This window comes from Erigeron canadensis, chromosome 4 (genome assembly GCF_010389155.1).
Source record: "Erigeron canadensis isolate Cc75 chromosome 4, C_canadensis_v1, whole genome shotgun sequence".
Lineage (NCBI taxonomy): Eukaryota > Viridiplantae > Streptophyta > Magnoliopsida > Asterales > Asteraceae > Erigeron > Erigeron canadensis.
This window is the reverse complement of record NC_057764.1, coordinates 3,511,068-3,537,330: the sequence shown is the minus strand read 5'-3', so window position 1 is coordinate 3,537,330 and position 26,263 is coordinate 3,511,068. Positions and strand designations below refer to the sequence as shown.

Genomic DNA, 26,263 nt, shown 5'->3' with positions numbered 1-26,263 from the left:
GAAAATATATTATAAGTTCAAATTAAATTAAAACAATGTTAAATTCGTATTCTATCCTCTTTTTTAATGATGAATTTATTTATTATTTATTTAGTTTCCAAATCCATTGTATATCCGAACACCTTAATATTTATATCCTCATTATGTTTGTTTTTTGTTCTAAGCCGACAAAAAGCATAAAAACCTATTCTTAAGTTTACAAAGAAACTAAAACAAAAAATATATACTACAATTCTTTTTGGTCAAGTGATATTTTTTGGTTACTTTAATTCGAGCAAAAGCATAAAAATAGCCAGCTTTGATTTTTTTTTTTTATATATATTTTTTTTCTTTCTATTATATATTCAAAATCTTGCAATTTCTATTGTTTATTGGATGTATTTTTGTGAACTATCTTTAATAATATTTATAATATGAATATTTGTTTTAGCTTACACATGTTTATCAATTCATAAAGGTATATTTTTGATTTTTGAACACACTTTATCCATTGTCATCATATCAATTATTGTGATGTAATTCGATTTCAACAAAAAACTTTAACATTGTGATAGTTAAGCTTACATATACACATTATAAGCATAAGGTATTTTAGTATGAGATTAATTCTCTTTTATATAATTATCATATAAAGTTTCATCCCATTAAGTTGATATAACTAATAATAATAATAGTAATATTATTAGTAATCAACCAATATATTAAGATAGAATTAAAGTTTTTATTAATCGACACTTATTGTATTATTTAAATGACATGTATCGAATCTATTATAAGTCAATTTAATCTATCAATAAATTAAAATATGATTAAGATGTTCTTGAAACGACATGTGGCATAATCCTTGATCGACATGTGTCCTTTTAATTTGTTTATTTTATTAAATTAGTTTTTTTTAATTGTATATAGATTCAATTTCCTTATTTGATTTAAAATTAAACTTCACGCTTAATAATACAAAAGACATTATAACCTTATTTAATTGATCGTTTTCTCATTAATAAATTGTCTCTTTTTTCTTTCTCAATTCTTCAACTCCTATTACTTATACTTATAATAAGTTATTAACATGGAGACTTCAAAATTTCGAGTTTACGATCCGAAATCACAAAGCTATTTGCCGTCCTCCACTATGTTTACAAGTTTCGATTTTGATGTGATTCTAAAAGTTTAAGGTAAATACAAAACTTTAACTAAACATATATTATATTACATTATCATTACTGTTTATTATAATTTAGCTTCGATCATCGATTTACCTTACTCACAATCATGTATGAGGCATATTCCAAATTTTTTATGACACAATCTATATAGCTACCGTACATCGTACGGGTATTAAGACTAGTGTCTAATAAGAAGGGATTGATGCATGGTAAATTCAATGGTAAAGATTATGAAAGAGAAGACGTGAAATCTATATGTCAAAACTTGAATGTATTAGACATACCTTTAGACACATTATTTGTCATATTTATCATTATCCTTGTCAATATATTCATATTCACTTCAGGGATTACGTGTCACTAAGCTCAATCAATTAGTTTAGGATTTTGTTACCGTGTACAATATTTTGTCGTGTCTGGGATGTTATGTTATTTATTCTATTTTGAAAATATTAGTCTTGGTGATTGATTTCGAAGGGAAATACACACCATAATGATAAACACAATTGCAGAATTAACCAATCAGAGATCGAAACGGGTTTCCGGTTGCGAATTCTATTTGAAGACCTAAAGGGATTTCCGATTAAACGAGGTTGACCTATTCACCTAGACCCAATTTAAACCGGTTTTTTCTTTTTATATATACTATTTTAACGAAATTGCCATGACTTTATACCAACTTCTGATCTACTTAACTATATATACCCCGTATATACTAAATAGCAAAGTGCGTTTATGAGAGCAAATACACTGTAGCTAAAAGTATATATTTTAATGCTTGAGGTACAACTATGTACTGCGTATAAGAACAAAAACAATAAATAGCTTTAACAGTCGTTAAAAGTAGTCACAAATTTGCTCAAATTAGGTCCTTTTTTCTAATGGTTATTTACGACCATTATATTAATTGAGACAAATTTAACTGTAATTTATAAATATTACCTAAGACTTTAATTGTAGTTTACATTATATTTTTTATGTTTGAATACTAACCTCGAACACATGACTTTGATAAGGAGTATTATCATGTTTACCAAATGGACTAAGTGGAAGATGGTTGTAGTAACAGTATATATTTCATAACTTGAGGTACAACTATGTATGGCGTAGATAAATACAACAATAAAAAGCTTTAATGGTATTTAAGTGAGTCACAAAATCCGAGATTTTAACTGTAATTTATAGCATAGATTTCATAGTTGTACCAGCTTGTGGTACAACTATGTATGACATAGATAATAGAAAGCTTTAACGATCTTTAAGTGAGTCACAAAATCTATTGCAAATGAGGTTATTTTCTCTGACGGTCGTGAATGACCATTACATAACTTATAATTTAACGAAGTCTATTTACAATATGTTACGCCCGCAACAAAGTGCGGGCAAAATTTCTAGTTATTGATTATTTACTATATATATATAACACCCGTCACTTTGACCGGTCAACTCTAGCAAACTGGTAAAATGGAAATTAGTCAAATTGGTATAAGTGAACTTTCATAATGAAAAGGTAGGCATATGAATAGTCAGTAGAAGCGTAATTCAAAAATAGATAATGTTGTGTCAACGAAATATTTGGATGAGTCTTGGGTTAAAGGTCTTAACTAAACAAATCATTTATCGAGAGAAACCGAAACTAGCCGTGAGAGCACATGAGGGGAACAAAACCCCTCAACCTCCCATTCTTCCTTTCATTTCTTTTCCTCCTTTCTCTCTCTTCTCTAAACTTTCTCCTTTTCTCTCTAGAAAATGGAAGAACACCTTCCTTCTTTTTTCTTCTTGAATTTTCGAATTTAATCATCATGTTGGTAAGGAAATCAACTAGTAAATGGTATAATAATAACATTAAACTTTACGGGTTCAAGAAATCTTCCATTTCGAGTCCAAGAACAAGTGTTTTTCACTCCTTTGATCTCAAATCCGAAATTTGTTGTTCAAGGAACTTGGGTAAGTGTTTTTCATCATTAAATTACTTGTTTATGTTGATACAAGTCCTGGATTACTAGCTATTTACAAAGTTTTGGTCAATTATGTGTATTCTTGAACATTTATGGCAAAAATTAGGCTTTCAAAGAGGATCTTGAAATCTATGAAATGGGTTTTGGATTAGAGTTAATATTATGGCTTGTTTATACTAGAAAAATGTTGTGTTAAAGTTTGGGGCTTTGATTTTGATGTTTAGTGGGTCGATTTGAGGTCAAAAATGCGTTTTTTTCTACTTCCCGGAGCATCTCGCGTCGCGAGGATGGTTGGTCGCGTCGTGAGGCTTTTTTAAACTCGAAAAATTGTGTTTAGGTGTAATTCTCACGTCGTGAGACACTGCAGCTAGGCCATGTTCAAACGTCCATAACTTTTGAACCGTAAGTCTGTTTTTGACGATTCAAGTGGCCACGGAAGCGTAATTGAGTCTACTTTCCAATGGTATAGGCCTCTGAGTCTAAAACATAGTTTGAGAAATTCAAAAGTTTTGATTAAGCAACAGTGGTCATGTCCCGACTAGTCATTGTGAAACAAAACGTAATAATTCCACCTCGGTTGGATCAAAGCCTTATAAAATGGACACAATAAAGCTTTTATAGTAATATTAGGTGAATATTGATATAACCTTACCTCTTGATATGCTTTAGGATTAATGTAATACGTGTATGATATGTTTCAGCTATCGTGGACGTTGGTTCTACTTCCTTTCATCTTGGTTTGTTATTGCTCGTCACATGTGAGTTTCGTAGCTCCCTATCAATAGAGATTCGGGCTGAAAAGTGTACAAGTTTTGTGTGTTGACTTTCTTGATTGTAGAATGTATATGGCCTTGAATGATGACGTAGTTTGATTGTGCATATCCTTGATATTCTTGATTGATGACGTTATTTGACTGCACACGTTTGACTGTCTTGATTGATGGTGTTGTTTGATTTGACACACGTATGATATGTCTTGTTAGTAGCATTGATTGATTTATGATTTGACTATTCGCTTGGTTGATTATGCATTTGATTTTGATTATACTGTTATATTAGGATAGTCGTGAATACATGGAAGTCGGTTATGTCTTCAAAGGGTCTTAGATGTGGTGGGAAGGCTGTGGGTGACCCTATATATAAACATCTAGGACTCATTGAAAGTAGAATCATCCTAAGTGTATGTATGTATAGTTTTGATTGGATTGATGGTTTGATGATTGATGTACTTGTGATTGAGACAAACGTATATACGTATTCATATAGATATACATGAGAGACAGACATGGACCTCCGAGTGTATAGATGTATACACTTGATGATTATGATTATTGTTGCATTGTGAGGCTGACATGGACATCCGGGTATATAGACATTTTGTATTACCACAAAATTATTTACAAACAAATACAGAAGCACAGGACATATCTATGCAGCATACAAATACTATTCTATACAATTCAATACTGCTTCAAAAGAAATCAAAAGCAGTAAACATCTGCAGAATCTAAACAAAGCTAGTGTTAGAAAGGGACCAAAAAGTGTCATCTTCCACCACTCTCTATTCCCAATCGCACACACTAGCCCATAGTCTTCACCTCAGAATTCCAATAAGCATCGAGACCAAACAATTAACTTGCATACAATGAATTGTTACTCCACCTGAGATTCCAAATTGCAGCCATTTCCATCACTCTTTTAGACATTTTCACTTTTAAAGCAAACAACTTAAATCTGACATTATCCTTTATAATTCTGCACAGCTCCTCTTCATTCCTTTTTTCCTTCTTGAAAATCCTTAAATTCCTTTCCCTCCAAATATTATAAACTGAAGCAGCCAGAACAAGTTTACTAATAATCACACTAATATTATTCTGCACATTTTTATCACCAATCTCCTGTACACTATCCTCCATTCTAGTTCCAATATTCACCATTTGAGTCATTCCCCTCATATGCTCCCAGATTTTCTTTGAATAATGGCACTGGAAGAAAAGATGTTCATGACTGTCAGCACCCTCTTGACAGAATGGACATTTGAGGTTACAATCTTGCTACCATTTCTCTATTTTATCTTGTGTCAACAACCTCCCCTGAATAGAAAGCCATAAAATAAAAGCATGCTTAGGGACCATTTGAGTAAACCAAACAACTTTGTTCCACCCAACTTTTGGCCAATTATCTCTGAGATCAATCCATGCTTGTTGGGTGCTAAATTCCATAGTTTGATTATTATTAATCCATTGCACTTTATCTTCCTTTTCATTTTGCCAAACTGAAATGTTAATATCCATGAGACATGGAAATCTAATTTCCCAATCATTTGGCCAATTCCATTTTCCTTCCTTGATGCCACATTGTTCATTGAGATGACATGTAAGTATCGCTACATTGATGACTTGATGGTCACACTTTGATATGCATAATGACATTGGCATACTTTTGGTACATTTATTGACATTGACACACATTTGGTGCACTTCTTGTTATTGATATCACTCGTACATGTTCATTATACTTTTACTAACTATCTTGTATAGTTACTTGTATGATTACTTGTATGTGACGAGGTTTCGCTATGAGCAAACCTATATTACATGTCATGGTTGTTTAAGGGCTACATGTAAGTTATTACTTGCCTATATGTTGTTCATATTGTGATTATTTGACGATGGTTCCTTGTGATCCATTACTACGAACTCACCAACCTAATGTTGACTTTGTTTAATACACTTTTCAGGTAATCAAGCGAATCCAAAACGTGTTGGTTGATTGTTGCATTTGCCAGGGATTGAACTTACGTGGATCCGTGATTCATTCGCCCTTTTATGGTTTCATGTTCTTTATGTATATTGTACCTTGAAAGTTTGATGTTGGATTCACCGAATCCCTTTTATGTCATATAGTTCATGTTGTACGATAATTTTATGCATACGCTATATCTTTTCAGTAATATTCTAAGCCTAGCTCGGGGTGTTACAATATATAGTTCTTGGATTTGATTAAATTTTGATCTAGTTATTTATTTACTATATATAAAATATTTGGATTTTATTTCTAAATACGTACTGTTTTGATGTTTCAAATTTGTATTTTCGTTAGACTATTTATATTTGTTATGTTTTAGTAGATTATAATTATTATTTGACAATAATCTATTCGTCTAATGGTGATTCACTTGATTTTCACCCCGAAGTTCAAGGGATACCGACCTAATGCGTGCAAAACAAGTTGCGTTTAATTCCCTGTGGTTTAGGAGCCTCTGTAGGGTTTTTCCTTAGATGTCTACTTAGGGAGTTAGGGAGGTACGTAGTACGTAGCAGTGTCCGAAATAATTCACCTTTTAAAAAAAAAATTATTTGATATTGAAATTTGATGTATTTTTTAATTATAATCTTGTTTTATAATTTACATTTCATTTTAGTCCATCTTTACTACTAATTTTGTAACTTTTATATTAACAAAAAAATCTGATGCCCAGATAGACCAGTTGATCGAAACCAATGACGACTACCAAAAATCTTGGTTGACTATCATCGTATATAATTTGTCTGGCGATATCCATTACAAATGGTAACATTAACAAATTAAAATTGAACCACTTGATTTAGCTCAAATGCCTGGTTATCACCTACAAAGCTTAGGCCTCATCGTTTGATGCCCTTTTAGTGGCGCATGTACTATTCTACTTGCAAGCATGATTAATAAATTTTTAGGTATTTGCTTTAAGTGTAAACTGGAACATGTATTATGTGGCTTATGCATGTTGGTATCAAAGCAATACCAAAGATCAAGAGGTTCCCTCCGATTTTACCTTTTCTTTACATACAATAAGAGTATTTAAAAATCAATAGACATGCAACCTACCTTTGAACACATAACAACATTCCTACAACTAAGTTGCATATATGAACAATCGTAATTCTTCATCATAGACCAACGTGACTCCTTGGTCTATAAAAAAATCTCTGTACACCCAACTCTAATTTTCGTTTATCCTTCGTAGCCAAGAAATTCCCAGATTTAGAAAGTTCAAGCTTCTCGATCTCAGGCCTAAAGGTGAACTTTGTCATAAGAAAAGAAACACGAGGTGGACACTTCACTTGCTCGATATATTGCCGCGCTCACTTCAAGTATTTAGGATATTTTTGGTGGCTTTAGTGTATTGCTTTTAAGCAATCATACAACATAATGATAAGAGAATAACATAATACAAGCTTATTCGTTTTTTGCTTATATGTAATCATTTTGGGGCCGTTCAAAAAAAAAATGTAATCATTTTGGGCAAGCATTGCCATGTAACTCAATGAGTAAACTGTAGACGCCACATGAAAAAGGCCGACACACAGCACACCCTCATTAGCCAGATCTACATATAAAATTTTGACAAAAGTGTTTCTTTCCAATACATGTACAACCCGAACATGGGCAACTAATTTTATAAAGACAGAGATGACCAGAAGCCTCATTCACATGGTATCTCTAACAAATCAACATTTGACAAATCACTAGACAAACTAGTTAAAAAATATATATATATATCTTGGCAAGATCATCTAGTCTCTGGTTCTGTTACTGCGGGTACCTCTTCTGGATAATTAGACAAGCTAAGATCAACGAGGGTAAGATCAAAGGACGTTGACGATGAATTTGAGACATCCACAAGTAGTGATGAGTCCATCGATTCTGATTTTGCTGTTTCTTGTAGGTTATTATTTTCAGGTGAGCTATCACCAGATGATGACATACGTGATAGCTGTATGCCATCTAACTTATTTGCTGCAATGTCCTTGCTTTTTCTAGCATTGTCCATCTCTGGACCAGTTGGGACAAAAGTGCGCGCCCTGTACTTTGTACCATTTTCTTCACCCGAATCACTGCTATGGTTGTATAATACATAGTCATGATATGTTGGTGCGAACTGCAAGGAAAGTGAAATAGGTCAACATGCTAGTTCAGGTTCTCTTTAAAAATTTATAGAACCTCTTAAACTATGTAGAACATATATACTTAAGAGTTATGAATGGGTCAAACGTGTAAGATGAAAAACGTGTAAAGAATAAATAGCTTATATAGTATGGGGTGGAAAGTTGCCCAAAACTGTATTTTCAATGAATTAAATCTTCTAAATCAAATAGGAATCCTCTAAAGTAGATCAACTTTATAGGTAAAGTTGAAGCAACCTTAACCATTGAATTAAAAATCAAGAGTCAAGATTCAATAATCAAGTGAATCTTGACCATTGATTTTAATCTAAGGGTTAATCATATTATTCAAAATGGCATCATTGTTGCACGAAATCACAAAATATCCAACTTTTGTAATCAAGCTTACGCAGTACGCACTAATTATCTAAAACAAATATTAAAAGAATTAGGAAAAATATTATAATTAACCGAGCATGTAACCAAAATTCACCAAAAGTATATACACTTCAGCTCTACAGAATAAACACTAGTGCAGATACACAATAACTTTATAGTGGCATAAAGTTACAAACACAACATTCTAGTAGTTCAGAACTGTAATGATTCTTTTGCTACATTCCCCTACCAACTATAATGTTATTTGTGATATATTCCCAAGACAAGTGTAGTTTCTACATTTTTTGCGGAGTTTAAAAATGAAATGCCAACTACAATGGTTTGTACTGATAATTATTTAATCTATAGATAAAGAACATACCTGGTGAACAGTGTCATGATAGAAGTCATTTAACTTCAAAGCATGTGCAAGACTAGCTGTAAACCCATGGGATGCACCGACATTTGCACCAGCATACTCTTTGTACGGGAATGCATAAAGATGACCCACGGCAGCGATAAGCATCTCAACACAGATTATGAAGTTTTGAAACTCAGCTGCTTCTTCTGCATTTTTTATGAACTCGTACTTTGCAGCAAGGAAAACCAAAACACCCTGAAAGCGAAAAGACAAGCAAACACAGAGTAATTAAATAGGGTGTGCACACTGCACAATACAGTCAACTTGACATGGTGTAATAATGTCATAAACTGTACAGCGTATCGATTAACACTTATTTATCCTTCATCGATTTCTTCTCCTTTTCATCTTAACTCCTTTTGCTTTTATCTATACTATATTATAAAGCAGATCTCCCATGTTTACATTTTAAGTTTCAACATTTACTTTCCCAAAATGCTCATATTTCAATTTTATATTTACCTAACAACTTTTCTCTCTCCTCAAATCTCAATCAATCATTTGTTTTCTCTCTCCTCCATAAATCATTTATTCCTCCAATTCATTCAAAATCTTTTATCTCAAAAACCGTACATCGATAAATTATAAAAATTATATGGGTGTTCTTAAAATTTCATGCTCTTTCATTAGAGATGTCATTCGATATACTTTCGACGAATTTTAAAATCCGAGGGCGGAGCCCATACGGCTAAGGCATTTGGCTATCACACTCTATGACCTATCACCCCCATCATCTCACCGCCGTAACGCGCGGGTACTTGCTCTCGTGTCAAATAGTTTCAGGCTAGTATGTCATCATGTACCCAGTATAAAGGGTTTATCTGATTAATAATACGCACTTGCCTAAATAATAATTTCATGGTACCAAAACCTCATCACTCCTGGTACAAATCCTAATAGCTGCTTTAGTAAAACAAAGGTATACACTAACAGCAGCAACCCTTTTCCCAGTTACACACTGGTTGTTACAAACTAATCTGAGATAGTTGAAACAGCCTATTGAAAAATAAGGCGCCCAACTAATAAATAAACCAAATTACACATTAGCTTTCTAATTCAGTAAATAAATATTGCATAACTATCTTTGATCAGATAATCATTTATTACAAATATGCCCTCTGTTCATATAAGAAACTAATCCAGTAACCCGGGTAATGTTTAAGGTATTCATCAGATGATTTAATCACTTCCCACCTGTCTATTAGACTATTACCCATTAATAGTTTCTCAGTTTCTCTTAAATATTAGACCGTCTTATATCATAAACCTATATATTTATTAAGACATTATTTTTTTGCCCATGTTCTAGTTAAAAATACCCAATGGTCAAAGAACTCTTATGAAAGATCTATTCTATAAACCTAATTTCTTGATTCAATTTTTTCATGTCCCTTGGCTTAGCTAATGATGGGTTCGACACAAATAAAGTTACTAATATAGGGTTTACCCTTCCTATATCTCCTTACGGAACCTGAAACTTCTCGAATGATTCAAACAGGATTCAAGTGACATGATCTATATTAGTTGGAAACTTAGTATCCCACTATCTACTTGTGAGGTTATTCAAAATCAACTTAATCTTTGACCCTTCGAAGCAACTACAGTCAAAACAACCTCGTAATCTACATTGCAAATGGTAAAAGATTAAACAAACTAAATTTTCTTACCTTTAGAGTTGTGTGCAACTCTACTGGCAACTACGAAATTTAAATTCCAGTTTTTCGAGACCTCGTTAAAACCAACTCATGATTTGGGATTTAAACTTAAATCTTTGTGATAATCATGAGAAGAGATATTTTTTCAGATCACTTTATAAAATCCATATACCTAAAACTATCCTATCAGCTCGTATGCTTTATTGCTTATTCCACAACCAAGTTGGGTTGCTAAGGGAAAAGATATATCCTAAAAGTTTGTTGCACTATGTCAATTCACCATGATATTCTAAATTGTTTATGAAGCAATTCAGTCATAACTTCTAACACTAGTTAGGCGTATAGATGTATATCTGCACTAGGTAACAATATACATTTTTAAGGAACCAATGTTGACTAAATGCATACAATGTAACGAACTTGTGAGAAGTGTTACCTGCCAATACGTCAAAAAGACAACACTCTTGATGATGATGAACTTTGGGACAGGGTTAAATGGCTGGAGCATATCTCTACATGCCATGTAAAACAAGGCAAGAGCATACAAAGCCAAAGAGTAAGAAACAGTGTATATAATGGTGAGATATAGGTATGACTGTGCCACACTGAAATTTCCATCATGATATTTTCCGTTTGCATAAAGTACGAAAGTAACTGCCACCAATATAGGTTTAAGAATGACAAACTGCAAACAGCCTTGTTTGCATCTTCGTATAAACCGTCTGCACAAGAAATTTCAGAACTGTAACTAAAAAGGAGAATAAATCATTAGCCTAAGACAGCAGCAAGTCTCTTATGTCTCCAAATGACGGGCTGGCCGACAGGTAAAAAACATGTATGGGTTAGAACAGGTCATTATCAACAGTGCCTAATCAGCTGGATCGGATCAGGTTAAGCATCAGGTCTTTCATTTATACATTTATATAGATAGCTATGTGTAAATAATTACCATAAAGGCATAAACACAATATTCTCACAATAAGAGCATCTACAATGGGAGAGTTTGACCATGTCAATGCCACATTAGATTCCACATCAGACACCTCTTACTAAAGTCATCTCTAGTGTCTATCAAACTTTCGGTTCAAATATGTTAGGAATTGGAGTTTAACAGATTGTTGAAATGCATTTAATTTTAGACGTGTTCATAATCTTGGACCTCTTTATGCCACAAAAGAATATAGACCTCTTCACAAGGTTGTAAATATCGCTTTCAGTATCATATCGGCCGACCCCCGATACGTGATATATCGGATATATCGGGGATATGTCGGATACCCTAATTTGTAAAGAAATTTATCTAAAATATATATATACACTAACAATATATACAATTTGACATAAGTTTACATACCTTTCAATCTTAATTGCTATGTTACGAAGCAAATGTTACATACCTTTTAATCTTAAAGTCAGAAACCCTATTTTTGGTTTTAACCCGTTTTTTTTTTTTAAAGTCAACTTTTTTTGACCGATATTGGCCGATATTGACCGACATTTGACCAAAACGATAAGTTCAGACAATAACCCATATTTCGTATCAGTTGAAGGCCGATATCCGATATATCACCGATATATCGGCTGATATTTGCAACCATGCCTCTTCATCATTTTTAAACCTTCAACATTATCCTTGGAGGTACTCTAAAAATCTAAAACTTTGTTTATAAAGCTTTAGGAGGTCGTTTCAGTAAAGATCTTTGACTTGTCTTCAGCAGTTTGATGCATTTGAGTCTTTTGTATTCAGCTATAAAAATTATTTTTCCCATTTAAGATATATATATATATATATATATAAACCAATCAACCCATTCAAATGTAAATACCATATGTAACAGAAGAATGACAAAGAACTTACCCATCCAGTGGAATGGGAGGGAAGCAACATGTCATCAAACACCAATTTGACTTAAGAACTCGCCCAGTAAGACTCAAAACAACTGCGCCTGGACCACCAACCCATGCCAGACAAAGTGACAGAAATGTATATATAACCCACGCTTCATACCTGAAATATACATATATAAACATGATAAGAGCAAAACTCTTAATGCATCTCAGATCACTTGCTTTATATTCAACAAAAAAAATTAGCATTCACACAAAATTAGACTTTTTAACAAAGACGCAAGTGTGTATAAATGATAAAATGAGAAAATCACAATCATATTCAAAGAATTCATTAAGAAAAAAATGTATAATGTTTCTAGAAGTAATGAATTTCTTCTCTTATTTCAAACACAGCCCAGGCAATGCATACTCCACTTTTCAATAAATATATTGCAAGTTTCTTCAATCTAATTCTTAATTCCTTGTTATAATGAAATATCTGATTACAAGCAATTCTTTTCACTAGTTAACCTATCTAATCTTTCTATTCTCACTATATCCACGTGTTTGTGGTTGCCCTTCGACGAAAAAAAAATTGATCTGGTTTACTAGCTTGATTTTCATTCTGCAGCTATGTCGTATTGTCGTATTGAGGCCCTAGCTATAGAGTTTCTAATTAAATTACCATTTCATAAAAAAGATATACTGACATTGAACATATATATGTCCAATAAAGTTGGCCAATGAAGATACTGTACAGAAGAATGCTATAAAGATATATCCTAGAATAATTAGGTATTGCTACTCACACTTCTCGGATAGAATTGAAGTAGATTGAGCTCTTATTGAATACAAGCGACATAAAGGACATCAATGCATAAACCTGTGAAAAAATAATGATTCAAAGTCACTGCATAAGCATATAGATTATGTAACAAAAAAGATTAAAAAAAAAAAAAATCAACGTCATCGAAATCATATAGTGAAAAATTGATCAGGAGACCATTTTGTAACATCTACCTATATTTTCGAACAAACATATAGTAGCATGAGAAGAAAGATATCCTTCACTAGAATAATAATTGCTATCAAATTTAATAAGTTATAAGTGGGATATATGAATTTAGTAGGTAAGTTAACTAAAGCAGATAATAGAAATAGGCTCCATCACAACAAAAGACAATGTTCAACTGAGGACACAGATTAGTAAAATTGTTTTAATTGGTACTTATATGCCTAACATGCCCTTTAAGAAGAACCATATAAGAAAAATATGTGAACCAAAATCAAGGCTAGCAAGTACATTCATGACTAAAATAATACAAAAACAAAACTCTATGCTTTTTCTAGATGAGGATTGAGGACATCCCAAAATTATAGGTAGGAGAAGGTACAGTGCCCATACCAGGAGCAGCTACTTAATAGTATTAGTAAATAGTAACTTAGGATAGAATGCTTGACGAGGAGAGGATAATTGTAAAAAGAATATAAAAGGGTAATACTGACGAGCAGTTTAACTCGTAGCTGCCAAAACTTTTGGTAATGCTCCACTACCTAGTTTAATCCCCATGGAAATAACTTAACAGCCTCCTTCAATCGTTCTTATCACCGCCGCTTACCCTTCAAAACACGCTATCAAGAACTCCCCTGTAACTCTTATGAGACCTCTTACATCTATTACAAAAATATGCAATTCCTTATCTAACTCCATTTTCCAAGCCTATTCAATAATCGTGTTGCTATCAAGTTACATGATCATTATTGGCTACATACAGTAAATTAACCATATTTGTCTAGATGCCAGTAAGCCTTGTGCCCATAAGTAACTTAACATGAGTAGGGCTCTCATCTTTTGGAAAAAAAAATTTTTTTTTTGTCTTGCATAACTTTCTCTCACAATGGAAAATTTAATCATTCATCATTAACAAGCTTCTCTTTCAAGTAAAAAAAAAATCATTCTTTCAATTTCAGAACTCAGCGATCCCCAAAATTTTCTTAAAAAACCTGAATTCAAATAGAAAAGGTACTCGGGTTTCTTAAGGCTCCTAAGAAAAATCACCATCTCCGATTTTTAAGCACAACGAATGGAATATCTAATGGCTAAGTAAGTAAAGGTAGCTCTAATGACATTGACTAATTGAATTTTGCAGTCAAAATTAAATACATTTATGAATATAACCTCAAAATGACACCTTCTAAACCACAACTTACATAGCCCAAAATGATTATTATCGGCCACACAACCGGCATAGTCCACTACTTAATCCTTAAGAGTTTCTCCTATTACAAATTTACGTTTTGTTATTTACCAAGGGAAATAAAAAAGGTTGTAATTAACAGAATCCACACAAAAAAGACGTACATCAACAACTTATCGCATTCTCTTAACGATTAGCAAATGTACTTTAACAATAACACTACAAGAAACATATGGTTAATTTGCTACACAGTACAAACAACAAATCGGTCCAGTATAATATGAAAACGTATAACAAGAAAAAAAGGCTTACAGGAACCATGAAGATAATACGAACGATAAAACGTTGATAAGTAGGTTCGGTGTAATTCAAAAGATGCCGATAAATATGAACAAGTGCCAAACAGATTGCCCCAATTGTGCATGGTAACGCCACTATTATATAGTATACTGGCCCCATTCTCCCTCCCTCTTTCCCCTCCTGCAAAATATATATATATATATATATATATATTAATTATCATCAGAATTATATATATAAACTTGTAGGGTTTTTGCATAGACAATCATATAATTTTGCTATCAATAAACCCTAACCCAAAAAAATAATAATATAAATAATTCATGAATGCAGTGGAAAAGGGTAACCTTTTATTTATATGTGAAATAAAATGAGGGAGATTTGGGGTTGATGACGGATAATGATATAATTCTTATTCTTATGTATGTATGTATGTATGTAGACAGATCTGCTATTTGAGCTTCATGATTCAAAGAGATGGGTTTGGTTTGGTTTGCAGGTGTAAAATAGATTCCCGGGTTTCGTAATCATTCACCGTTGTCGGCTACTCGGCTCGGCTGCATATCCAGCGAATATAAAACAACTGACTACTATACTTAATCCATCTATGAGGTTAGAAGGCCTATTATATCATTTAAGTAGAAACTGGAAGCAGCTTCTTTAAGGTCTGCCTACATCTTAACCTCCCTCATACACCGTCGAAATATTGTGACTCAAACCCGTAAAAGGCGACACTGAGCAGTTACTTACTTATTACTTATACTTAATCCATCTAATAAAATATAAAATAATAAAGACCTTTTTAATATTAAAAAAAAAAAATTGATGGATAATTTTGGGATGAGAATTTTTTAAAGTTGATTTCAATCTTACTTGTAAAGTTGAAAATATTTTGATCATAAAATTAAGATCAAAATCCAAAAGTTAAGTTTAAATTTTAACCGATAATATTAATTTAATGGTTGGTGATCATCGATCACTACATACACTTCAAATCTCAATACAGTGGAACGTGTAACCCGTCTGATGTTCCATTCAACTATATTTGTCCCTGTAATCTATAGCCTAACATAACGCAGCAGTGAGGGACAACCCGCCAATACAGCCACCCACGTGAAGAAGCGCACTCCGATACCATTGATGTCCAATAACTTTGATAGTAATGGTTGGATTTACTACTACCTCGTCCATTGAGTATAAGAGTGATGGTATAAAAATGATGAACTAACCAGATTGGTCAACCAAAACCTCAACCTGACATTGAAATCGGAAATCAACGTCGGAAAATCCTCAACTTTAGGAGTAAAGTTAACATTAACTTTAGATCTCAATCCAATAGCGGGTTTATAAGGGGCATTCAATAGTCGTATCAAAATCGGTATGTGTTATATATATATATCCTTTGAACGGGTATATAGAAATGAGCAATATCGAACACAAACCCACATATGTGCCAATGTAGATAGACATTAACATCATGCATGTTTAGTCTTTTAAGAAAACCAACTGGTTTGGATCAGTGGTTGAAGCTCATGTCTTTGGAAACAAAGGTCATAGGTTCGAAAGTAATGCCTTCGAACACCTTTCTTTTTTCCTTTTTTTTCCCAAACTTACTTTCTTGTGTAGCTCAATGAGTTAACGAACAGAGGAGAAGAAAAGAGTTGCAACTTTACACCACATACCTATTTGATTTCAAAGTGCGATCGAGCAAAGACAGTAACATAGCAAATGATCAATAGTCTCATCCCATACTTCACATAAACCACAAAGTGTAGATCCAAAGGTACAATTACAACCTTGAAGAGCTTTTGTACATTGGAAACCGGTCCATAGCAGCCTGCCAAACAAAGATGTTACATTTTTTTGGACTCCTGAAGCCCACTTGAATACACAACTTTAACTTTATAATAAAAAGATGAGTTAATTACTGAAATGTTACCTCACGTTTGCGCCATATTACTGGTTTCATACCTTTCCTTTCGAAATTATGCTGATCATACCGAACATATGCAAATCTCCACTCGGACCATACTGGAGGCTAACGCTGTCAGCTGGCCGTTAAAACCTCCCCCACGTGACTTGCACGTGAGGGGTAAATATGTAATATCGCGTTTCCTAATTACTGAAATGGTACCTAACGTTTGCATGATATTGCTGGTTTCATACCTATATGTTTCTTAATTATTTAAATGGTACATACTGTTTAGTTATTATTATTTTTATATTTTTTTAATTTGTTTAATTTTTCTTTTATAAAAATTCTCCAAAACTTGTTATAATTTAATGAAAATAGTCAAAATGCACCTATAATCCACCAAAAAATAATACCAAATAGTTATTTCATAACAAAATATAAGTTTTAAAGTTCACGAATAACCAAAAATAGTAATAAAGTATCATAAAAATAATTTTTTTTAAAAAATAAAATTTTCTTTTTTAAAAATTTCAGAAATACCGCAACGGTAATACCATAAATATCCAGGAATACCAAAAATATCAGCCGGTATTTACGAGTATTTAAAACATTGCTTTAGGCTTCGTGTCACAGTTAATACTGACTTGTATTTCTGGTATTACCATTGCGGTATTTCCGGCATTTTTTCAAAAAAAAAAAAATCCTCCCAAATTTTTTAAAAATTGTTTTATGATATTTTATTGCTATTTTTGATAATTCGTGAACTTTAAAACTTATATTTTGTTATGAAATAGCTATTTGGTATTATTTTTGAGTGTATTATAAGTGTATTATGACTATTTTCATTAAATTGTAACAAGTTTTGGAGAATTTTTATAAAAGAAAAATAAAACAAATAAAAATAAAATAAATAAATTAATAACTAAACATTAGGTACCATTTAAGTAATTAAGAAACAAATAGGTATGAAACCAGCAATATCATGCAAACGTTATGTACCATTTCAGTAATTAGGAAACACGATATTACATATTTACCCCTCACGTGCAAGTCACGTGGGGGAGGTTTTAACGGCCAACTGACGGCGTTAGCCTCCAGTATGGTCCGAGTGGAGATTTGCATACGTTGGGTATGATCAGCGTAATTTCGAAAGGAAAGAGATGAAACCAGTAATATGGCGCAAACGTGAGATATCATTTCAGTAATTAACTCTAAAAAGATATAACTATTTATGCATGTTACGATAATTTCTAATAAGATTCAAAGTTTATTACAACTTTTCTTATTGTATGATTGTATTCTATTTCACATAAATTATTATAATTACAACGAATGTATAACTATGAGTTTTAACTTATAAAGAAATAAAATTAAGATTTAAATAAAGTTACACTGAAAGCCATAATTATATTTAATAATATAAATCATTTAAAATACATTACATATTTATATTTTGTTTAAATCTTTTAGGTCGCGTTTGGTTCACAGAATTTGATGGAATCTGATGGAATTGGAATTGAATTACATTTTTTAGTGTGTTTGGTTGGTTAAAGATGGAGGAATCACATTCCGTTGGAATGTTAACATTCCCTCATTTGATGGAATCTCCATTCCTTGGGGATGGGGAAGGAATCTCATTCCGTCCCTCACTTGAATCTTCAAAAAATTAAAAACATTCCGTCAAATTTCATTCCTTCAGATTCCAATTCCTTTAAAAGATTTCATTCCTTCCAAAAGCATTCCGCGAACCAAACGCGCCCTTATGTTTGTAAAATCCGAAAATATAAAAGAAATAATATCATTTCTAATGATACTTTTTTAAAATTCATAACGTGATATCAGGTTTTAATATGGTTGAAATTGCTTTCATATTTTTGTAAAAATGCTATAATATCAATAAAAAATGGAATTAGTTATTAGTAAATAAAAAATGTCACACCCCTTTTTTTTTAAAATAAAAATAATTTTTTTTTGAATTTTAAAAATAAAAAAATCCCAAAAAAATGTAAGTATAAATAGCATCAGTTGTAGGTTTTAGCTAAAGCCAACAAGGTGAGTTCCAAACACCATACAATCCATAAACCTCTCTCACCTTATCCCCCAATCCTGTTTTTTTCATTTCTTACATATTAACAACCATGGCTTCATCTTGTTCTTCATCAATTATAGGTGTTTCTTCAATTTTCCACAAAAACCCATCTTTAGAACACCTTTCAAGAACCCCTTTACACCTCCCACGTTGTACAGACAAGACCCACTTCACATCCTTAAAAACAACCGCTAGAATCAAACATATAGGTGCAGGTGTTGGTAATGGGGGTTCCGGGTTTGTTACGTCGGCTACGGCGACCCCGAATTCGATATTGAGTGAGAAAGCTTTTAAAGGGTTGGGTGTTTTTGATGAAGATAGTAATTCTTTAGATGATAGTGATAGAGAGTATGAAGATGAAGGACTAGTTAGTGAAAATGAGAATATTAGTGATGAGGATGATAATGATGATGAACTTGCAATTACTAAATTGGGTTTGCCTCAAAAACTTGTCCAGTCTCTTGAAAAGAGGGAAATTACTAGACTTTTCCCAATTCAAGTAATTTTCTTGAAACTTTTTATTTATTTTACTAGTTTATATGTGTTTTTATTATAGGATTTTGTTAGCCTTAGCTGTCGCAGAAAAATAATTATCGACTGACATGTACGACACGATTTGGATAGTTAACCGTAATCTTAAGGGCTATGCTTAGTAAAAACAATGTTTAGGTATATGTTGTTATGGATATTAGTGGATAAAGTTTGTGTCTTGAAGGTGAATTTGATAATGACTTTGACATTCTACCTTATCTGTTATGTTTATTAGACTTTAGACTTCAGACCATATTCATTTTGCGGGCTTAGTAACTATCTGTATTTTATACCATTTTTATTTGTTTATGTATTTGTTGGTATGGAACTATGGATATAACTGGATAAAGTTTGTGTCAAAAGTTGAACTTGATGATAACTTTGACATTTAACCTTTTTATGTTTTGTGGATTGATATGGTTGGACTACATACTTTAGACCATTTTCGTTTTCACCAGTGGTTGTAATTTGTAAGGGTGAAGCTACCCTGAAAGTACCCAGTTTCATGCTTATGAAGAAGCAAGGTCCTAACTGTTTTGTAGTACTTAAAGTTACTCTTTTTGATGCAGTTTAACAAGTTTTATATGTTTGAAAATTAAAATAATAAAAGTGAAGTAGCGTGGTCTTATATGTGTTAGAAATGATGCACTAACGGAAGTAGTTTCTTACCTTTCATATTTATAGTAAAAGTTCTTACCCAAAGTTATGTATATAAGTCTATCTTGAGTGGTTAACTATATTAAGTACTATACAAATACTAATATCTTCTAATGTCGTTGACATGAAAACATTTAATTATATTTTTGGACCATTTAGAAATGTTAGAAATTAACTCCTCATCTCAATGCAATGAGACCCATTTTATAGTTCAGACTGAACACGAACATGACATTTCTTTGAAAAAAATTCCTATATAAACACATATAAATGTTATTTGCAATGAACATGCCTATTAAATTTATGCTTTAATTTTGCTTAAAACTTGAATTTGGAGGCTGTACATAAGATAGTTTGGATTTATAGATCTCTGTGCTAACTTGCTTTTGTTTAAAAAATGTAGAGAGCAGTGTTAGTCCCTGCATTAGAGGGCAAAGATATTATTGCTCGTGCCAAAACCGGAACAGGTAAAACATTAGCTTTTGGGATTCCCATAATCAAAAGACTAACTGAAGATGATGAAGCAAGACTTTCTTCTAGGTACCTATGGAACAAGTTTTTTTTGTATAAATCTGTTATATTCAGTACTTGATAATTTAAGTTATATGCTATCTCTAGTTGGTTTGTGACATATATTTTTTATATTTGAAGACGCGCTCAACGTCTTCCTAGAGTGTTAGTACTTGCACCTACAAGGGAATTGGCGAGGCAAGTAGAAACAGAGATCAAAGAGTCTGCCCCATATTTGAGCACTGTTTGTGTGTATGGTGGTGTCTCATATACTTCACAACAAAATGCAATTTCTCGTGGAGTTGATGTTGTGGTTGGAACACCAGGAAGACTCATTGATCTTATTGGAAGTAACAGCCTAAAATTGGGTGAGGTTCAGTTCTTGGTTCTTGATGAAGCTGATCAAATGCTTGCTGTCGGTTTTGAGGAAGATGTGGAACATATTTTAGAGAAGCTTCCATCAGAGAGGCAAAGCATGCTTTTTTCAGCAACTATGCCTGGTTGGGTCAAGAAACTTTCGAGAAAATATTTGAACAATCCATTGACAATTGATTTGGTAAGTTATTTTCCTTCTTTCTGTTTTTCTACGCATTCTATATATCCATGTCCAGATTCCTTTACCTTTTATCATCTATTGTCTATTTGCTTTATACACTGGTCATAAAAGTTGTATTCTTGACCTTAAAAGGTTGGAGATCAAGATGAAAAGCTAGCAGAGGGTATCAAGCTATATGCAATCCCAACAACTCAAACCTCGAAGCGGACAATACTTGGCGATCTTGTCACGGTATAAGATGTATTTATAGCTTATCTTTTACGTGAGGTCAAGGTTTGTTATGATTAGTGAATGTAATGCTTATTATTATTATTATACCTATTTATGATTATAGGTGTATGCAAAGGGTGGGAAGACAATTGTTTTTACTCAAACAAAAAGGGATGCAGATGAGGTCTCTTTGGCGTTGACTAATAGCATTACTTCTGAGGCATTACATGGTGATATATCTCAACATCAAAGAGAAAGAACATTGAACGGATTCAGACAAGGAAAATTTACTGTTCTCGTTGCTACTGATGTTGCTTCTCGGGGGCTTGATATACCCAACGTCGATTTAGTAAGTTCCAGTAATGGTTTATCATCATTATTTCTATTTCTATGGTAAATTATTTAGAGGGTCTTTGTGTTTTGGACTTGATTATCTGATTCTTGAGGGGTAAGATAATAAGTTTCATACTACCTGAGACAAACCTGATTATCTAAAAGTAAAATAAGAATGCCTCTTTGCCCATCTTTTATCCTTTATTTAAAGAGTTTTACATCCCTTTCATAAGACATATCATTTTCCACAAAAAAGAACGTCTTTATCTTCAATTACTTAGAAATTGAAATGTTTTAAACATCTAAATACTTTACCCAAAAAGAATCTTAATGTCTGATACTTAAAGATTGTATAATTACTTTCAAATCAGACATCCATACAGCTCCTTAGTGAGCTCTCTTGATGCAATCATGACATGCAATGTTGGGTTCGGACTCGACTTGCCCGGTGTCTGAGTCAAGAGTTTATGGCAATTCTGGGAGTAATCAAGGTTGGGAGCTCTATATATATATTATAATAATAATAATATAATATTTCTTGAAATTAAATGTAATAGAAAATTAGAAATGGACTAGAAATTTCTAACTTAAATAAATATAATATTTCAAAGTTCAAACTTAACGGTTTAGATTTTAGAAACATAAATATAATATCTCAAAGTTCCAACTTAATTATATCTGGATCATGTTTGACCTGAGTTTGACCCGAGTATTCTGAGTTTGACCTGTTGACTGATTTTGTAGTCCGAGTCGCCCTAACGGGACTTCCCAGGCCTCCGAGTTCGAGTAATCGGCCAAGTTGGTCAACTTTTACAACATCATGACATGTACTGTTTTCCTTTCCTTTTTAGGTCATCCACTATGAACTCCCGAATGATCCCGAGACTTTTGTGCACCGATCTGGTAGAACAGGGCGTGCAGGAAAGGAAGGCAGAGCTATTTTGATGTTTACAAATAGTCAGAGGAGAACAATTAGATCTCTTGAGCGTGATGTGGGATGCAAATTTGAGTTTGTAAGTCCTCCAGCTGTAGAAGATGTTTTGGAGTCTTCGGCTCAGCAAGTTGTTGCCACACTTGCTGGTGTTCATCGTGAGTCTGTGGAGTTCTTCACCCCAACTGCAGAAAAGCTAATTGAAGAACAGGGTGCAAGTGCACTTGCTGCTGCCCTTGCACAATTGAGTGGTTTCTCAAAGCCTCCCTCATCCCGTTCACTTATCACGCATGAGCAGGTAAGTTACATTGCTATTTCTAACCTTTTTTTTTTTTTTGCATGAGAGTATTTGAATGTATTAGAATTAGACACGGAAAAATAATGGTTTGGGTAACGAGTGCAAGCTATAATATACGGTATGAGTCGAAGTGGGCATAGTCGGATTGACCTGAAACACCCTTATTGAGACCATTTTCTTTTTCCAAACAACTAGAATGCCAACAAAGTTTATATTACTTCAATATTTAGATAATCTTTTGAATAAATGGTTTACGAGGTTTTATGAATGAATCATACACTCTGGGCAACCTTTTAGTTGTTGACCAATCTGTTTGACCAGTTAGGAGATAAGGCATATCTAAGTTATAGTATAGCCCCATTTGTAGGTAATTGGGTCAAAGTTACTTCCTCTAGTTTGGAGGGTATGTGTATATATCCCTGTCATTATATTGCGTTTTTTCATTCATTATTATGAATGATTGTATTACAGGGATGGACTACGTTGCAACTAACCCGGGATCCCGCTTTATCAAGAGGGTTCATGTCAGCTAGAACCGTTACTGGATTCTTGGCTGATGTTTATGCAACTGCTGCTGATGAATTGGGAAAAATACATATAATTGCAGACGAACAGGTCTGGATCCATTTAGGCTAATTTTCTTTCACAAGAGATCTATGTCTTCTGACATTTATCTGTTTTATCAGGTTCAGGGAGCAGTTTTTGATCTTCCAGAAGAGATCGCCAAAAAGCTACTAGAGAAGGACATCCCACCTGGCAATAGTATTACAAAAATTACAAAGGTGAATTTGGTTCGACTTTGTAGAGAGTACTATCTAAAGGTGGCAACTTTGACCCATTTGCTTATAAAAAATGGGTCAGTTTTTGGGCATTTAAATCTCAAAAGGGTCAAATAAGATATTTAGCTAAAAGAGAATGGAATAGGTAAATCAAGTAAATTCATTATCTTATATAAAACAAAATGGGTCAAATGGGTTGAGCAAAGTAGCCTTATACACTAAATCATCTTTTTGATTACTTCTCAATCCATCTATTTCATTGCTGATATTGTTGGGTACGCTATTTGCAGTTGCCCGCGTTGCAAGATGATGGTCCAGCAGGTGACTTTTATGGTAGGTTTTCCAACAGGGAAAGAAGTTCCAGGGGAGCTGGTTCAAGAAGGGGGGGTTACAGTGGTTCCCGTGGTGGTGGTTGGGGTGGTAGTCGATTCTCATCAGACGATGAAGGAGATAACTTTAGGCGAGGCGGTAGGAGTGGCGGCAGTAGTTGGTCAAGAGGCGGCTCAGGGGGTTCGAGATCTGGGGGAAGTGATTGGCTAATTGGTGAGAGACGATCTTCACGCTCTCCGTCCTTCGGAACTAGAGGTTCTGGTTCCTCATCTCGGACTAGGGACAGGTAATATGATGTTGGTAGTTCTGGTTAACATGTTTTCTTTCGACTTCACTTTTGCTAAAAGTGGCAGAATTGCGTGGGTCGGGTGACGTGTTAAAACTGAGGTGGGTCAAAATGGGCAACTTTTGGCACGAGTTGGAACATGTCAGAAATTAATGATCAGTGTGTTTAATGTGATTATGAAAACTAGATTTTTTCTTTAAGTTAAAAGGATTGCTGGATCATATACGTAACATGAAACTCGCTCAAAAGTTTAGATATTGCTCTTTTACTTTATAAATTATTATTAAAATTGAATCTTTTTGTGGAATAATAGAAACTTTGATGGCGCATGCTTCAACTGTGGACGGTCTGGGCACAGAGCATCAGAGTGTCCCAAGAAGCAAGATTATTAGTTTGCCCCTCCGGTTCCTATACACGTTCATAGATCTGTTTTAGCCATCGCTGCTCTGTTTAAGAGAGGGATGGAGGTTGCCAGCTGACTGGAAAGAAATGAAATTGGCATGTGTGTTGGATGGTACAGGAAGCTGAAGGTTTGGTCTTTAGATAGCTTTAGATAGCACCACCACCTTTACCCACTACTTAGCAGCATTTTTGATGTCATTATTTTGTTCAAATCATGTATAACCTATGATATGGATTCTTTTTTTTTTTTTCTTATAATTTGTGATGAAACGATATGCTATATATTAACATGTGAAAAATTACCTCCATCCATTGGTTGTGTTATATGCTAATGAAACTATTTTAGTATAAATGAACTTTCTCAATTCTCGAGCAATCGCACAAAAACTAGGGTTCCTTTAGGATTTCTTTCTTGATCAATCACAACTGCAACATTGTCATCATATTGTATTGTCATGCGGTTGTCATCTTTTAAGTTCCTTACAAGTACGGACAATTATAGCTCTAACAACTTCTGATCATTCTAGAGGCATTTTTGCGGCCCAGTTAGACTACTAGTACTAACATTCTGCCGTGAGCTGGTGGATTGAAAGGTATCTAGTTGGTCTATTACTTTGAGCTCAGGAGTTGCAAGATCTCCTTGTCAGCTTGTTTTAACGTTGTCATTGGTTCAAATGGCTATAGCTATAGTCTAAAATTCAAGTTGATTCAAAAATATGTCTTGTACATTTTCTTGGTTAGCCATGGTATTATTTTGTACCTATGCATTTCTTTTCTGGTTTCTTTTTTGATTCTATAAATTCATCGGCTCATTTGTTTCTATCATTGTGCTCTTGAAGATAAATGTACTACCGTAAACATGCATACGTCATTTTAATAGATTGGCTATAATATGATACTAATAGTGACGAGTTCAATAATCTAAATCGAGAATGTAACTAGCTATACTGTATTCTTGTAATCTCAAAATTTTTGGTTTTTTTTTAGGTTTCACTGATTGATTTTGTAAATACTGTATACACCCTATGCACTCTTACACACTGATTAAACCCATCAAATGCTTTACAAACCCATTTTTTGCTTAGTTTTCTGCATTCATTCTCAATCTCAAAAAATTTCAAGAAAACCAATTATCATCATCATCATCAAGAAAACTTTGTATGGAAATGGTTCCAATTTCGGTAACATATGACACAATACCAATTTAAGGTCACCTACTATAATGGAAATATCATTTTCAACAGATTTTCCATAGAAATATCATTTTCCATAGAAATATCATTTTCTGTATTTGGTTAATACAGCTTCACGCTTTTCTCATAAAATTTACAAACTATAATGGATATACCACAATACTACTAACACTTTTCTTTTCTAACTAAAAATTTCTTTTAATCAATCTCAAGTTCAACTAGCCAACAATAATAACAATATGGGTTTTTCTTGAAAATTCTCATAAGTGATGATGATAATAATAATATCTCCATTTCCTTAACCAACATAATCTTAAGTCAATCTCAATAAAAGTCAATAATAATATCAATATATGAGCTCTAATTCCCCAAATTTCTCCTTTCTACGAACCTTAACCCATTTCCTTCCATG

At 33.2% G+C, this 26,263-nt stretch overlaps 2 protein-coding genes across 2 annotated transcripts; one reads left to right on the top strand and one right to left on the bottom strand.

Moving 5' to 3' along the window:
• Nucleotides 1-7,453: 7,453 nt before the first annotated feature.
• On the bottom strand, nt 7,454-15,347 carry LOC122598122 (transmembrane protein 184A-like). The gene is made up of 7 exons (XM_043770724.1): nt 15,179-15,347; nt 14,844-15,011; nt 13,143-13,216; nt 12,362-12,511; nt 10,940-11,225; nt 8,810-9,043; nt 7,454-8,045 (listed from the first exon to the last, which is right to left on the bottom strand). The coding sequence occupies exons 2-7, from the start codon at nt 14,988-14,990 to the stop codon at nt 7,677-7,679; spliced, it is 1,260 nt and encodes a 419-aa protein (XP_043626659.1). The 5' UTR covers nt 14,991-15,011; nt 15,179-15,347; the 3' UTR covers nt 7,454-7,676.
• Nucleotides 15,348-18,799: 3,452 nt separating this feature from the next.
• On the top strand, nt 18,800-24,966 carry LOC122598121 (DEAD-box ATP-dependent RNA helicase 3, chloroplastic-like). The gene is made up of 10 exons (XM_043770723.1): nt 18,800-19,334; nt 20,427-20,563; nt 20,675-21,089; nt 21,222-21,320; nt 21,424-21,648; nt 22,484-22,861; nt 23,333-23,476; nt 23,548-23,643; nt 23,931-24,256; nt 24,570-24,966. The coding sequence occupies exons 1-10, from the start codon at nt 18,885-18,887 to the stop codon at nt 24,646-24,648; spliced, it is 2,349 nt and encodes a 782-aa protein (XP_043626658.1). The 5' UTR covers nt 18,800-18,884; the 3' UTR covers nt 24,649-24,966.
• Nucleotides 24,967-26,263: the final 1,297 nt, after the last annotated feature.

Coding starts and splice junctions, on each gene's coding strand:
- LOC122598121 (XM_043770723.1), top strand. CDS start 18,885: ATGGCTTCATCTTGTTCTTCATCAATTATAGGTGTTTCTTCAATTTTC. Junction 21,649..22,483: donor ATATACCCAACGTCGATTTA/GTAAGTTCCAGT, acceptor TTTCCTTTTTAG/GTCATCCACTATGAACTCCC. Junction 23,644..23,930: donor GTATTACAAAAATTACAAAG/GTGAATTTGGTT, acceptor CGCTATTTGCAG/TTGCCCGCGTTGCAAGATGA.
- LOC122598122 (XM_043770724.1), bottom strand. CDS start 14,990: ATGGGGCCAGTATACTATATAATAGTGGCGTTACCATGCACAATTGGG. Junction 12,512..13,142: donor TTCAATTCTATCCGAGAAGT/GTGAGTAGCAAT, acceptor TGTATATTTCAG/GTATGAAGCGTGGGTTATAT. Junction 11,226..12,361: donor CCTCCCATTCCACTGGATGG/GTAAGTTCTTTG, acceptor TTTCTTGTGCAG/ACGGTTTATACGAAGATGCA.